This window comes from Gymnogyps californianus, unplaced genomic scaffold (genome assembly GCF_018139145.2).
Source record: "Gymnogyps californianus isolate 813 unplaced genomic scaffold, ASM1813914v2 HiC_scaffold_105, whole genome shotgun sequence".
NCBI classification, from domain to species: domain Eukaryota; kingdom Metazoa; phylum Chordata; class Aves; order Accipitriformes; family Cathartidae; genus Gymnogyps; species Gymnogyps californianus.
Window position 1 is genome coordinate 29,401 of NW_026113986.1, and position 12,783 is coordinate 42,183.

The 12,783-nt window shown below is 41.8% G+C and overlaps 1 protein-coding gene across 1 annotated transcript; it reads right to left on the reverse strand.

The window, feature by feature from the left end:
• Nucleotides 1-1,765: 1,765 nt before the first annotated feature.
• Nucleotides 1,766-8,913, reverse strand: LOC127027914 (ankyrin repeat family A protein 2-like; the record flags this gene model as incomplete). The annotated part of the gene is made up of 7 exons (XM_050913770.1): nucleotides 8,870-8,913; nucleotides 7,353-7,418; nucleotides 5,850-5,947; nucleotides 5,550-5,675; nucleotides 5,073-5,139; nucleotides 4,897-4,977; nucleotides 1,766-1,800 (listed from the first exon to the last, which is right to left on the reverse strand). Coding segments are annotated over exons 2-7 (438 nt in total), but the record flags the coding sequence as incomplete, so codon positions are not given.
• Between the last annotated feature and the right edge of the window lie 3,870 nt (nucleotides 8,914-12,783).

Genomic DNA, 12,783 nt, shown 5'->3' on the forward strand with positions numbered 1-12,783 from the left:
TTGAACTCTTGAAGGAGTCCTACATCTAGATATCTGTGAAGTTACTGGCTCCCCCATAAGCACAGAAGAAGCTACAGAAGAAGCTACATGTGCAGTGCTGGGCTTATGTTTGGATTCAGTTAATTTCTGTAATGACAGACATTTCACAGCTTTCAAAATGAAGGCAGCATGAGGGAAAAACAATGAAGAGTCCCTTCTTTGCCCTTGGTTTTCCAGAGCCAAATAAGGTAGCCTAATTCACTGATCCTGGTACTATTACTGTCTGCCTCCAAGATAAACTAGAGCTAGAGCTAGTCTGACAGGGGAAGAAGGTTTTGCAAATTACATCACATCATGCCAATCAACAGAGCGCCAGGGTGAAGGGTTCAGGAGGGCTGCAGGCCTGTATTATCATTGTCCAGTGCAACACACACTCCTTGCACAGGGTTGGGGAGCAGCTCAGCTCCCCTTGTCTAGATCACGACTGCATCAGCCCTACACACCATCATTTGTGCCCACAGATGCAGATCCAGGTCAGTGACATTTTCTCACTAGGGACCTGGCTTTCTGAACCAGGGAGGAAAACTCCTACCCATTTTGGGCTGATACATTTAGGCGTATGTCGTGGTTTAACCCCAGTCAGCAACTAAGCACCACGCAGCTGTTTCCCCCTCCCCCTCCCAGTGGGGTGAGGAGGAGGAAAGCAAAGGAAAAAAAGTAAAACTCGTGGGTTGAGATAAGAACAGTTTAATAACTAAAGTAAAATATAATACTAACAATAGTAATAATGAAATATAATAATAATAGTAATGAAAAGGAATATAACAAAAAAAAGGAAGGGGGGGGGGAAGGAAAAAGCCAGTGATGCACAATGCAATTGCTCACCACCCGCTGACCGATGCCCAGTTAGTTCCCGAGCCACGATCCGCACCTCCCGGCCAACTCCCCCTGTTTATATACTGGGCATGATGTTCCATGGTATGGAATATCCCTTTGGCTAGTTCAGGTCAGCTGCCCCGGCTATGCTCCCTCCCAGCTTCTTGCACACCTGCTTGCTGGCAGAGCATGGGAAACTGAAAAGTCCTTGGCTTAAGATAAGCCCTACTTAGCAACAACTAAAACATCGGAGTGTTATCAACATCATTCTCACACTAAATCCAAAACACAGCACTGTACCAGCTACTAAAAAGAAAATTAACTCTATCCCAGCCGAAACCAGGACAGCGTATAAGACTTTTAAGACAGGTACCTTCTTACAGCTGCAAAAACTCTACTAGGCCATTAGCGCAGCTACATAAACAAGGAGCAGTAAAAATAAAAATCAAAGAATGGGTGATTTTAACTTCCCAGACGTCAACTGGGAACATCATACAGTGGACACAAACAAGTCCAGGAAATTCCTGAAGCACATCAAAGATAACTTCTTGGTGCAGGTACTAAGGGAGCCGACTAGGAAAGGTGCCCTCCTCGATTTGTTATTTGTAAACAGAGAGGGACTCGTGGGCAAAGTGGTGATTGGTGGCTGTCTTGGTCACAGTGACCATGAAGTAGTCGAGTTTCAAATCGTTGACAATGATAGGAGAAAAACTGCCAGCAAAACTTCAACCCTGGATATGGGGAGAACAGACTTCAGGCAGCTGAAGGAGCTAGTTAAGTAAGGTCCCCTGGGAATCTGCTTTTGAAGGTATTGGGGTCCATGAATGCTGGTCACTTTTTAAGAGCCATCTCTTAAGAGCACAGGAGCAGGCAATTCCAAAGTGTCAGAAGTCAAGCAAGTGGGGCAGAAGGTCAGCTTGGCTGAGCAGGGATCTTCTTCTAGAACTTAGACAGAAAAGGAAAGTGTACAGACATTGGAAGCAAGGACAGGCAACATGGGAGGACTACAGAGATGCTGTTCGCCACTGTAGGGAGAAAATTTGTGTGGCCAAAGCTCAATTAGAGTTCAAGCTGGCCAGCACTGTGAAGGACAACAAAAAGGGCTTTTTAAAATATGTTAACAGCAAAAGGAGGATCAGAGATAACATTGGTCCATTACTTGATGAGGTCGGTCACCTCACAAATAGGGACATAGACAAAGCAGAGATGTTTAATGCCTTCTTTGCCTCTGTCTAACACCGATGATGGGCCCTGGGACCCCTGGAGACCTGTGTTGGAAGACCGTGACTGGGGAGATGAAACTCCCAGCTGACTCTGAACTTGTTTGAGACTTGCTGCTCCAGCTGGATGCGCATAAGTCTATGGGGCTGAATGGGATTCATCCCAGGGTACTGAAAGAGCTGGCCAATGTCATCGTGGGACCTCTCTCCATTATTTTTCAACAGTCTTGGGAGTCTGGAGAGGTCCCAGTTGAATGGAAGCTGGCAAATGTTGTCCCAATTTTCAAGAAGGATAACAAGGAAGACCCAGGTAATTATAGGCCTGTCAGTCTCACTTCAGTGCCTGGTAAAATTATGGAGAAGGTCATTCTGGGAGTTATTGAAAAACACTTGAGAGACAATGCAGTCATTGGTCATAGCCAGCACGGGTTCATGAGGTGAAAGTCCTGCTTAACTAACTTAATTTCCTTTTATGACAAGGTCACTCATCTAGTTGACCAAGGGAGGCCAGTAAATGTGGGGTTTTTGGATTTTAGCAAAGCTTTTGATACTGTCTCTCACAGTATCCTTCTGGACAAAATGTCCAGCACAGAGCTAGACAAGTCCATAATACATTGGGTGAGCAACTGGCTGACAGGTCGGGCTCAGAGAGTTATGGTAAATGGGGTTACATCAGGCTGGCGGCCAGTCACCAGTGGGGTTCCCCAGGGCTCAATTTTAGGGCCAGTGCTCTTTAATGTTTTTATAAATGATCCGGACGCAGGAATCGAATGTACGTTAAGTAAGTTTGCCAATGATACTGTCCTGGTTTCGGCTGGGACAGAGTTAACTTTCTTTTTAGTAGCTGGTACAGTGCTGTGTTTTGGATTTAGTGTGAGAATACTGTTGATAACACTCTGATATTTTAGTTGTTGCTAAGTAGCGCTTATCTTAAGCCAAGGACTTTTCAGTTTCCCATGCTCTGCCAGCAAGCAGGTGTGCAAGAAGCTGGGAGGGAGCAGAGCCGGGACAGCTGACCTGAACTAGCCAAAGGGGTATTCCATACAATGGAACATCATGCCCAGTATATAAACAGGGGGGAGCTGCCCGGAAGGCGCGGATCGCGGTTCGGGAACTAACTGGGCATCGGTCAGCGGGTGGTGAGCAATTGCATTGTGCATCACTGGTTTTTTTCCTCCCCCCCCCTTCTTTTTGTTGCATTCCTTTTTATTACTATTATCATTATATTTCATTATTACTATTGTTAGTATTATATTTTACTTTAGTTATTAAACTGTTCTTATCTCAACCCACGAGTTTTACTTTTTTTTTCCTTTGCTTTCCTCCTCCTCACCCCACTGGGAGGGGGAGGGGGAAACGGCTGCGTGGTGCTGAGTTGGTGACTGGGGTTAAACCACGACAGATACTAAACTAGGAGGAGCCGTGGACTCCCTCGAGGGTAGAGAGGCCTTACAGAGAGATCTGGATAGACTAGAGAGCTGGGCAATCACCAACCATGTGAAATTTAACAAGAGCAAGTGCCGGATTCTCCACCTGGGACGGGGTAATCCTGGGTATATGTACAAATTGGAGGAGGAGAGGCTGGAGAACAGCCCTGTGGAAAGAGATCTGGGGGTTTGGGTTGATGGCAAGTTGAATATATGAGTCAACAGTGTGCTCTGGCAGCCAAAAGGGCCAACCGTGTCCTGGGGTGCATCAAGCACAGCATAGCTAGCCAGTCGAGGGAGGTGATTGTCCCACTCTACACTGCACTGGTGTGGCCCCACCTCGAGTACTGTGTGCAGTTTTGGGTGCCTCAATATAAGAAGGCCATCAAACTATTAGAGTGTGTCCAGAGGAGGGTGACCAAGATGGTGAAAGGTCTTGAGGGCAAGACTTAGGAGGAGCAGCTGAGGTCACTTGGCTTGTTCAGCTTGGAGAAGAGAAGGCTGAGGGGTGACCTCATTGCAGTCTACAACTTCCTCAAGAGGGGCAGCAGAGGGGAAGGTGCTCATCTCCTCTCTCTGGTGATCAGCTGTCAGGACTGTCGTGGTTTAACCCCAGCCAGCAGCCAAGCACCACGCAGCCGCTCACTCACTCCCCGTCCCCCCCACCCCTGCTCCCGGTGGGATGGGGAGGAGAATCGGGAAAGAAGGCAGAACTCGTGGGTTGAGATAAGAACAGTTTAATAGCTAAAATATAATACTATAGCTATATAATAGCAATTGCTCACCACCCACTGACCAATGCCCCAGCAGCGATCCACGCCTCCTGGCCAACTCCCCCCTGTTTATATACTGGGCATGACATTCTATGGTATGGAATATCCCTTTGGCTAGTTCAGGTCAGCTGCCCTGGCTATGCTCCCTCCCAGCTTCTTGCACACCTGCTTGCTGGCAGAGCATGGGAAACTGAGAAGTCCTTGGCTTAAGATAAGCGCTACTGAGCAACAACTAAAACATCAGAGTGTTATCAACATTGTTCTCACACTAAATTCAAAACCCAGCACTGTACCAGCTACTAAGAAGAGAGTTAACTCTGTCCCAGCCAAAACCAGGACACCAGCGATAGGACATGAGGAAATGGAATGGAGCTGCATCAGGGGAAGTTCAGATTGGACATTAGGAAAAGGTTCTTCACTGAGAGGGTGGTCGGTCACTGGAACAGGCTCCCCAGGGAAGCGGTCACGGCACCAAGCCTGTCAGAGTTCAAGGAGCATCTGGACGATACTCTTAGTCATATGGTTTAGTGTTAGGTAGTCCTGCGAGGAGCAGGGAGTTGGACTCGATGATCCTTATGGGTCCCTTCCAACTCGAGATATTCTATGATTTGCAATACTCACCACTCCGATAGCCCAAGGCTACAGCCAAATCCATGGAATTATAGCCAGCATCTGTTTCAATAGTTGGATCAGCACCACTTTCTGTGTAAAATAGGAAAAGAAACAAACTCACATTTCTGACAATAAGAACTGATAGTACATCATTACTGATAATTCAGTTTGGACAGTCTACTTACCAAGAAGAATTTTTACACATTTCACACAGTTCCCATGCACTGCATATAGTAGAGGTGTGCCTCCATTCTGCAAAAGCAGGGAAAAGCATTAGATGCTTAATGATTGAGTAGTCTGCAATTGTAATTCCTTAACACACCAGTATACTTCTATGTATCAGCAAGATACTACACAGGTTTTATAAAAATCAGGTTCTCAGTTTTGGTTCTTCCCAACTTCCATCTTTTTTTGTCTACTGTTTAGACTGTAAGCTCACCCTTCTAATAAGGGCTCAGCGTTACTCTCACTCTCTTTTTAACCAAGAAGTCAGAACTAGTAGGGCCAATTTCTCTTATGCTGTCAAAGAGCATCCTATGCAAGTTTTGAAAATCTCAGATATTTCAGAAGTAGAACAATTTTCAAACCCAAGCCAGTGCTGTGCCCTGTTTCAAATTTCTGACCAAAGCACACTCTGATGTAAATTCAAGCTAGAGACTTACCCAGTCATACTTATTGACATCAACTCCACGGTCAAGCAACATTTTGACAATATCTGTGTATCCTTTACTGCAAGCCAGTGAGAGGGCACTTTCACGCCCTTTCCCCAAAATCTGAGGATCTGCACCCTGAAATAATAATAAAAAAAAAATCAAATGAACCACGCTTTTTTAAAGTGAAATTTTATACAGAACTTAACTTTAAAACTTTTAAATGTATAGCAGCATTGACAAACTTAGGAAGGCAAAACGAACTAAAAAGTAAACCAAGACATTTAAAATGAAGCATGGTCTTTTCCTTACATTCTGGAGGAGAAATTCCACTACTGCTATCTGCCCATGAGCTGCAGTCCACATCAGAGGAGTAAATCCTTCTTCATCCTTATGATTGATTACATTTTCTGTTTAAAGAAAAATATACAATTTAGTAATCCCTTTCACTGATGCACTGTATGAGCTGGTAAAATGCATTGACATATCCACTGTGAATGGACTGATATACCAGTACCTAAAAGTCATTCTCATTTTAACTTTAAAAACAAAATTTTGTCCCAGTGGTGATGCAAATATCCTTGTCCAAGAAAAAAAAATTTAAAAAAAATCCAACTGACCAAAGTAAAATTTAGGGGTTTGGTGGTTTTTTGGTTTGGTTTTTTTTTTTAAGCTCTATAAATCAAGCTCTGCTTTTACTCAGAAATGTTACAAGTTGTCTGTAATCTGGGCTTTATCTTTGGAAAGAAGAGAAGGGCTGCTTGAAAAATAAAGAAATACATTCTGTATTATACTCTAGAAAGTGCTTTTTTCAATAGAGTGAGCCATACAATCTTGTAAAGAATTAGCTTGTAAACCAATATAGATAGTATAACTCCATTCACCCCAAAGTTCATGTAATCAATATAGTGTTTTGTGGAAACAATTAAGGTCTACTTCTAGTGCAGCTGGAAGAAGGAAAAATAATTTTTTTTTTTAACAAGTGGCTGACTGAAATAGTTGAGTTGGAATTAATTTTTTTATATCTAAATATTTTAAAAAATCCCATGCTTATCATAGCACCATAATAAGCATTTTTAACCCTCACTGACATTTCAGGATTGATTTGTTTTCCATATACACAACTCATTACAAAGTATATAGACTTGGCTACTCATTACCTGCTTTCCAGTAAACATTTCAACAAAGATGCACTGAAAGCAAGGCTGATTACTAATAGTACAATAAGAATATACTATTAACAGTACTCAGCTCAATATGTTATGTAGATTTGAAATTTTGTATATGTATTATGGACACACAACTGTCACAATGAAGAATATCACACAACTCATTCTGAGTAGCACTGTTATATTGCAGGTGTGATCCATGGCTCAAATTACCAACATATAGCTCTATATGTTGATTGATTAAATAGAATCAGAAAGGCACCATTAATAGGAACGTGTTTTAAATTATAAAGATAATTTAAAAAAAGAAGTTTAACTCTTCTGATAGAACTAACAGATTCTCCTCCCTCATTTCCATGGGTTACCTATATAGCTGGGGACCAGGGGGAGGAAGGGATTTACCTACAACTCCCATTAATGCTAATGTTTCATTTAAAAACCAAATCATAGCAATGAGTGAATAAAAGACTCATGTAAAACAATAGTTCACATCCGCAAAGAACAGATATCTCAAATATCCTTCAATTTGTACCAGATTTGGAGGTTGGTTTTTTTTTTAATGCAGATTTGGGGAAAACGTCAAGCACAACAGGGTATAAATGCCCCAAAGGAAAAAAGAAAGGCATTTAACCTCCCTCAGTCTCACCTTGTTCAATACGTGTGGCCAGATATAACATTTCTCCCTGAGCAGCCAGCTGATGAACTGATAAAGCTGCAAGAAGGGAAGCAAAAGCATATGATAAGCACATCAATTTCCATTCTGCTCTATTTGGAACTGGGCACAACATGTCCACTGGCTTGAGCTGTACAGAACTTGGATTTGAGAGTGTAGACAGATTTCACCTTATACTCTGAAATGGAATCACCATCTTAAAAACTGAAAAGTTTCCAAAGAGTTTCATAGGTTTTGGTAATTTTTTAATCAATGTATAAATCATACTAGTCAGTCCTACACTGACTCTTTACAAGGCAACATGCTGTCTTCTCTGCTGTTTGGTCAGCAACCCAAGATCACATTAAGAACATTTATCAAAAAATGCTTATTTTCATTTGATAAATTAAGGCTGTGTAGTTTAAAAATGACATTTATAATGTGAAGAGATCACATGCTATCAGGAGACCTGTCATGCTGCTCAATGAAGCCCCTAGCATGATTCTCGCTCACTACAATGTGGAACAGATCAGACATTACAAAAGTATATACAACATGACATCTACAGGAGAAGAAAAAGGTAATTCTTAAGGAGTTATGAAGAAAAAAAATCTCTGATCCCACAGTAAACTCTGCGTAGGTGCATGGTTTTGATAATTACAACTTGGGGCAGGTCTGAAAGGTACTCAGAAGGGAATATATAATAAATTATCCAATTTGTGTAATAAGACAATTAGCTAATGATTACATAATATGTAAATGTTCACTGTCCTCTTCCTATTCACTGCATGAAAGTTTGATTTTTTTTCAGAAAGACTGAGTATTTTGTTCAAAGGCCTATGTTGCAGTTCCAGATTCGTTTTTCCCATGCAAACAGTTGGGTTTTTTTGTTTTGGGGTTTTTTGGGGTTTTTTGGTTTTGGTTTTGGGTTTTTTTTTGGGTTTTTTTTTTTAAAGCATTGGACTTGCTTAGTTTAAGATGCACGCTCAAGATTTAAAAGTAATTTATAGAGGAAGTAAGTTTATAGATGAAGTAAATTACAGAGAAGTAATTTATAGAGAAAATGCTTGAAAATTAAGAATTAAAAAAACCCACACATAAACAGTGCCTTCTTGACTTTCGAGATCTGTGACAATCATGACATTTGCAGTAGTCTGTAGCACTTACCAATCATCTAATTTTAATAAATTTTACAAGCTACACAAGTTCTAAAAACAATTATATCAAGCACATTGACTTAAAGCTTAGAAAGGATCAGAAAAATCTTTATCTCTGGTTTTTAAATCAATAATTGGATCCTTTCTGGAAAATAATGCTTGTCATGAATTCAATACAGCAGGTGGGTTACTATTTTATGGTTGGAACCATGTGAAATTAGACAAGATTATCTCAATGTTTTCTTCCCATATTAAAGTTCATTACAAGACCAAAGAAAAATAGGAAAAATCTGGCAAGCATCTAACTTACAGTTCACAAAATAATTATTAACAGTAAGGCAGAAGGATACTTACAGTTTACAAGCAGAGGTGTTGTAGAGACTTCATTTCCCCTATGTTTGTTAGTTAGGGTAGTTGACTGTTTTATTGGTGAGAAATGCTTAGTAGCTGATGGAGGACTGTAGTGGGTTGACCCTGGCTGGATGCCAGGTGCCCACCAAAGCCGCTCTATCACTCCCCCTCCTCAACTGGACAGGGGGAGAAAATAAAACGAAAGGCTCGTAGGTCGAGATAAGGGCAGTTTAATAAAGCAGAAGCAAAGGTTGCGCGCGAAAGCAAAGGAAAACAAAAGATTTTATTCTCTACTTCCCATCAGCAGGCGATGTTCGGCCACTTCCCAGGAAGCAGGGTTTCAGTACGCATAGTGGTTGCTCCGGAAGACAAATGTAAACAAATGAATGCCCCCCACTTCCTCCTCCTCCCCCTAGCTTTTATACTGAGCAGACGTCATATGGTATGGAATACCCCTTTGGTCAGTTTGGGTCAGCTGTCCTGGATCTGTCCCCTCCCAAGATCTTGCCCACCCCCAGCCTACTGGTGGGGAGGGGCAATGTTGGAGAGACAGCCTTGATGCTGTGGGAGCACTGCTCAGCAGTAGCCAAAACCCTGGTGTGTTATCAACACTGTTCTAGCTACCGATACAGAGCACAGCACTACGAGGGCTGCTGTGGGGAAAATTAACTCCATCTCAGCTAGACCCAATACAATCTCCACCCCTTATTCCATACCATTTGCGTCATGCTCAGGTCCCACATAATTTAATACACACATACATATACATATATCTTCTAACCATCCCATCGTATTTAATTCTCATTACTGAAATCCCTTCTTACCAACACTTACGACTTAAAATTAACTCCATCTCAGCTAGACCCAATACAAGTATAAACATGTCTTACTTGGATACCAGGGGAAGGAGAAGTATGGATGTTGCATTCAGCTATATTGAACAGAGAAAATAGACAGCATTTTAGCACTAGTAAGAGCATTAAGAGAAAGTCACAGATTCCAAGTCAAACTAGAAAGCACCAGTGTCACAAGATCTTTAAAACTCATGTTAAGTAAGCTTTGTGAGATGTGCTTTTTCCATGCTGTTTTGTGTAAGTTGAAGAAAGGGCTGTATTCGTTTCTGGCATAAAACAATGCTGCTACCCCACACATTCAGTATGGTGTAATGTCACCCAGAGACAAGTTGGTATCTAAATGAGGTAAACCTTTGTCTAGACTTTCAACACGCCTGGCATGGATTTAGCAGATAGGACAGCTCCACTTGGCCTGTAATATCCTTACTAACACTCTCCGGTGCAATGAACGTGATGCAGCCCTAGGCAGCCATGCAGTCAGGTAATTGCATCCCTTTGCCTACTCCCTAACCAGTCCACTGCATGGGTGGACATAACCTTCACTAAATTTCTTCACTAGGACTTCTTCTACTCCTGTTGGATAAAATTGTAACTGCATTATGACTGCCTTATGAATATTTATCCAGCAGGAATAGAGATATTCCACATTAACTCACAGAAAATGCAACAGCAGGTCACCACTTAGAATTCAAGAAGTCACTCAGTGCTGCTGTGTTTATTTGTACTAACTTTTCTAGCTCTCTACTAGAATTTAATGGTATTTTATTACAGAATATATACGTTATCTTGGCTTCTAATTCTCACAAGTAGCTTTTGGTTTTGAGAAGTAGCTGACAAGCCAAATATTTTTTAAGAAGCCAACTGATTAAATACTGGAAAGACATATTGAAGGATTAAACTCCATTATTGGCTAAATTGATTTGATACCAGTGTGCACTAGTAATTAATGACTGGAAGCTAATTAACATGCACACTGAATTTATACTATAGAGAACTTCATGATCATAAACCCAAGCACAAATTTGGAGAACCAATTAAATGAAGTACAGGGCAACGGGATGAAAACAAAATTACATTTTGTTTGCCAATCAAATAGCTACAGCTGATGTTATCAAATTAAGAGGCCTACCAGGGATTTTCAACCTGCGGTCCCTGGATCCACAGGACTACTTCTAAGGGGTTCACAAATGTTACCTAAGAAAAACAACCCTATTGCTGATGGGTCTAAATTTGCCATTCAGGTCTGCAGCTCCACTAGAAAGCACTTAGGGCCTGCAAATCAAAAAAGTTTGAAAATTACAATGGCTGAACTGCAGCCAAACAATACAAATCAGAGAAATCATCAAAATCCACAATAGGTCTGTGTTTGTTATAGGAAATGGGTCAAATTCAACATCGTGAGAAGATACATTACTAACAGTCTGAAATATTACAGCAAGCACTGAAAATCACAATTATTAAGGGGAAATAGATAGAAGTCCCAATTCTGTTCTCTATCAATATGCTCAGCCATGAAAAAGCATGGATCAATTCTGATGAAGCTGCACAGCAATGGCTAGAGATTAGCTGCAGGGGTCAGTTTACAGAATTGCAACAACATCCACTTTTAAATAGTGTGAAACTGAATCAGTGAGACAATCACTACAATGACTACAGGCTTTGTACAGCCATATTGATAAAACAAAGTCAACTTCATGACCTATGTTATTTTGTCATCATACTAGTGAAAAGATAAAACATGATCCAGAGAACTATTGAAGTTGAAATGATAATATAGTGCTTTCGGTAATGTTCTGTAAAGACACATACATTCAACAATGTGTAGCACATTGTAAGGCTTTATAAGAGATTTCGCTACCAAAAGTAGTAAGCTTGTTTTCATAATCAGCATCAGCTCTTATGAAATTAAAGGCTTTTTGTGCCACTACTTTTTCAAGTAAAAAATAATTAAAAATGTGATAAAAAATAATCTTGGGGGAAATTAATTTTACATTAATAATCCATTAAGCAGATAATAAAAGTGCTAGGGGAACAAATCTTAGAAAACTATTACTGATTAACACACATATATGGCAGAGGCTTTTTTTTTTTAAACATAACAGCTTAACAGGATGAGACAGTCCATACATAACAATTTGTACCATAAAGTTCAACCTTTAAATAAGACAGATGCCACTTCAAGGTCAGAGTTAACTTGGTCTTGAATATTTTTACTGTCCTCCTCACTTAAAGATTTCACAAATCATGAGCAGACATTCATATCAAATCTATTGGGCAAAATGAATTTCATTCCCATGGCGACACTCTGAGCTGGGCGTTCCTCTGTGCTGGAGTCAAGCTGATGCTCCACCTTAATGTCTGGCATGGGCAGAAGGCTGTAGCTAATGGTACATTCTTCTATAATTAACTGGGCCCCAATATCTAAGTCTTTTCATAACCTGAGTAAAATAAATGGCTCCTACCATACACGTAGGAAAATGGTAAGTCCCTTTTAGACCGAAGACAGGAAAATAGCCCAGAATACCCGGGGCTTTTTGACACCGCTGATGGAGGTCTAACATCAGGCCAGGCTCCACAGCAGCGCCTAGCAGACAGAGCGACTTGGAAGCCCCAGGCAGTCCTAGAGCCAGCTCTCCCTCCCTCCCTCCCTGTACTGCAGACCGCCGACTCCAGGAGGAAAGGCCCGAAGGAGAGCTGCGACAGCGACGCCCTCCACAGACGCTGTAGAGCATTCTCCTCCTCCCCCCCGCCCCCCGTGCGGGGCGGGGCAGGCCACCTGGGAACCTCTCCGGCAGGCCCCAAGCAGGCCCACAGCTTCGCCCTCTGCAGACTCATGTCACCTTAGTAATATCGTTACTGTTGTTGACGGTGAGGGGGAAATAACACACTATCACCCCGCCGCCGTTCGCGAGGCGGTAGGATGTCACTTCCCTCTTGCCGCGGTTGCAATTGGACGGGCGGAGTTGCGTCCTGATGACGCGCGACTCTCACCAGCACGCTAACTCTCCCTGAGGCAAGCGCGGGGCTCACCGTAGTGGTGGAGCACAGTGTGGCCTTTGCTCC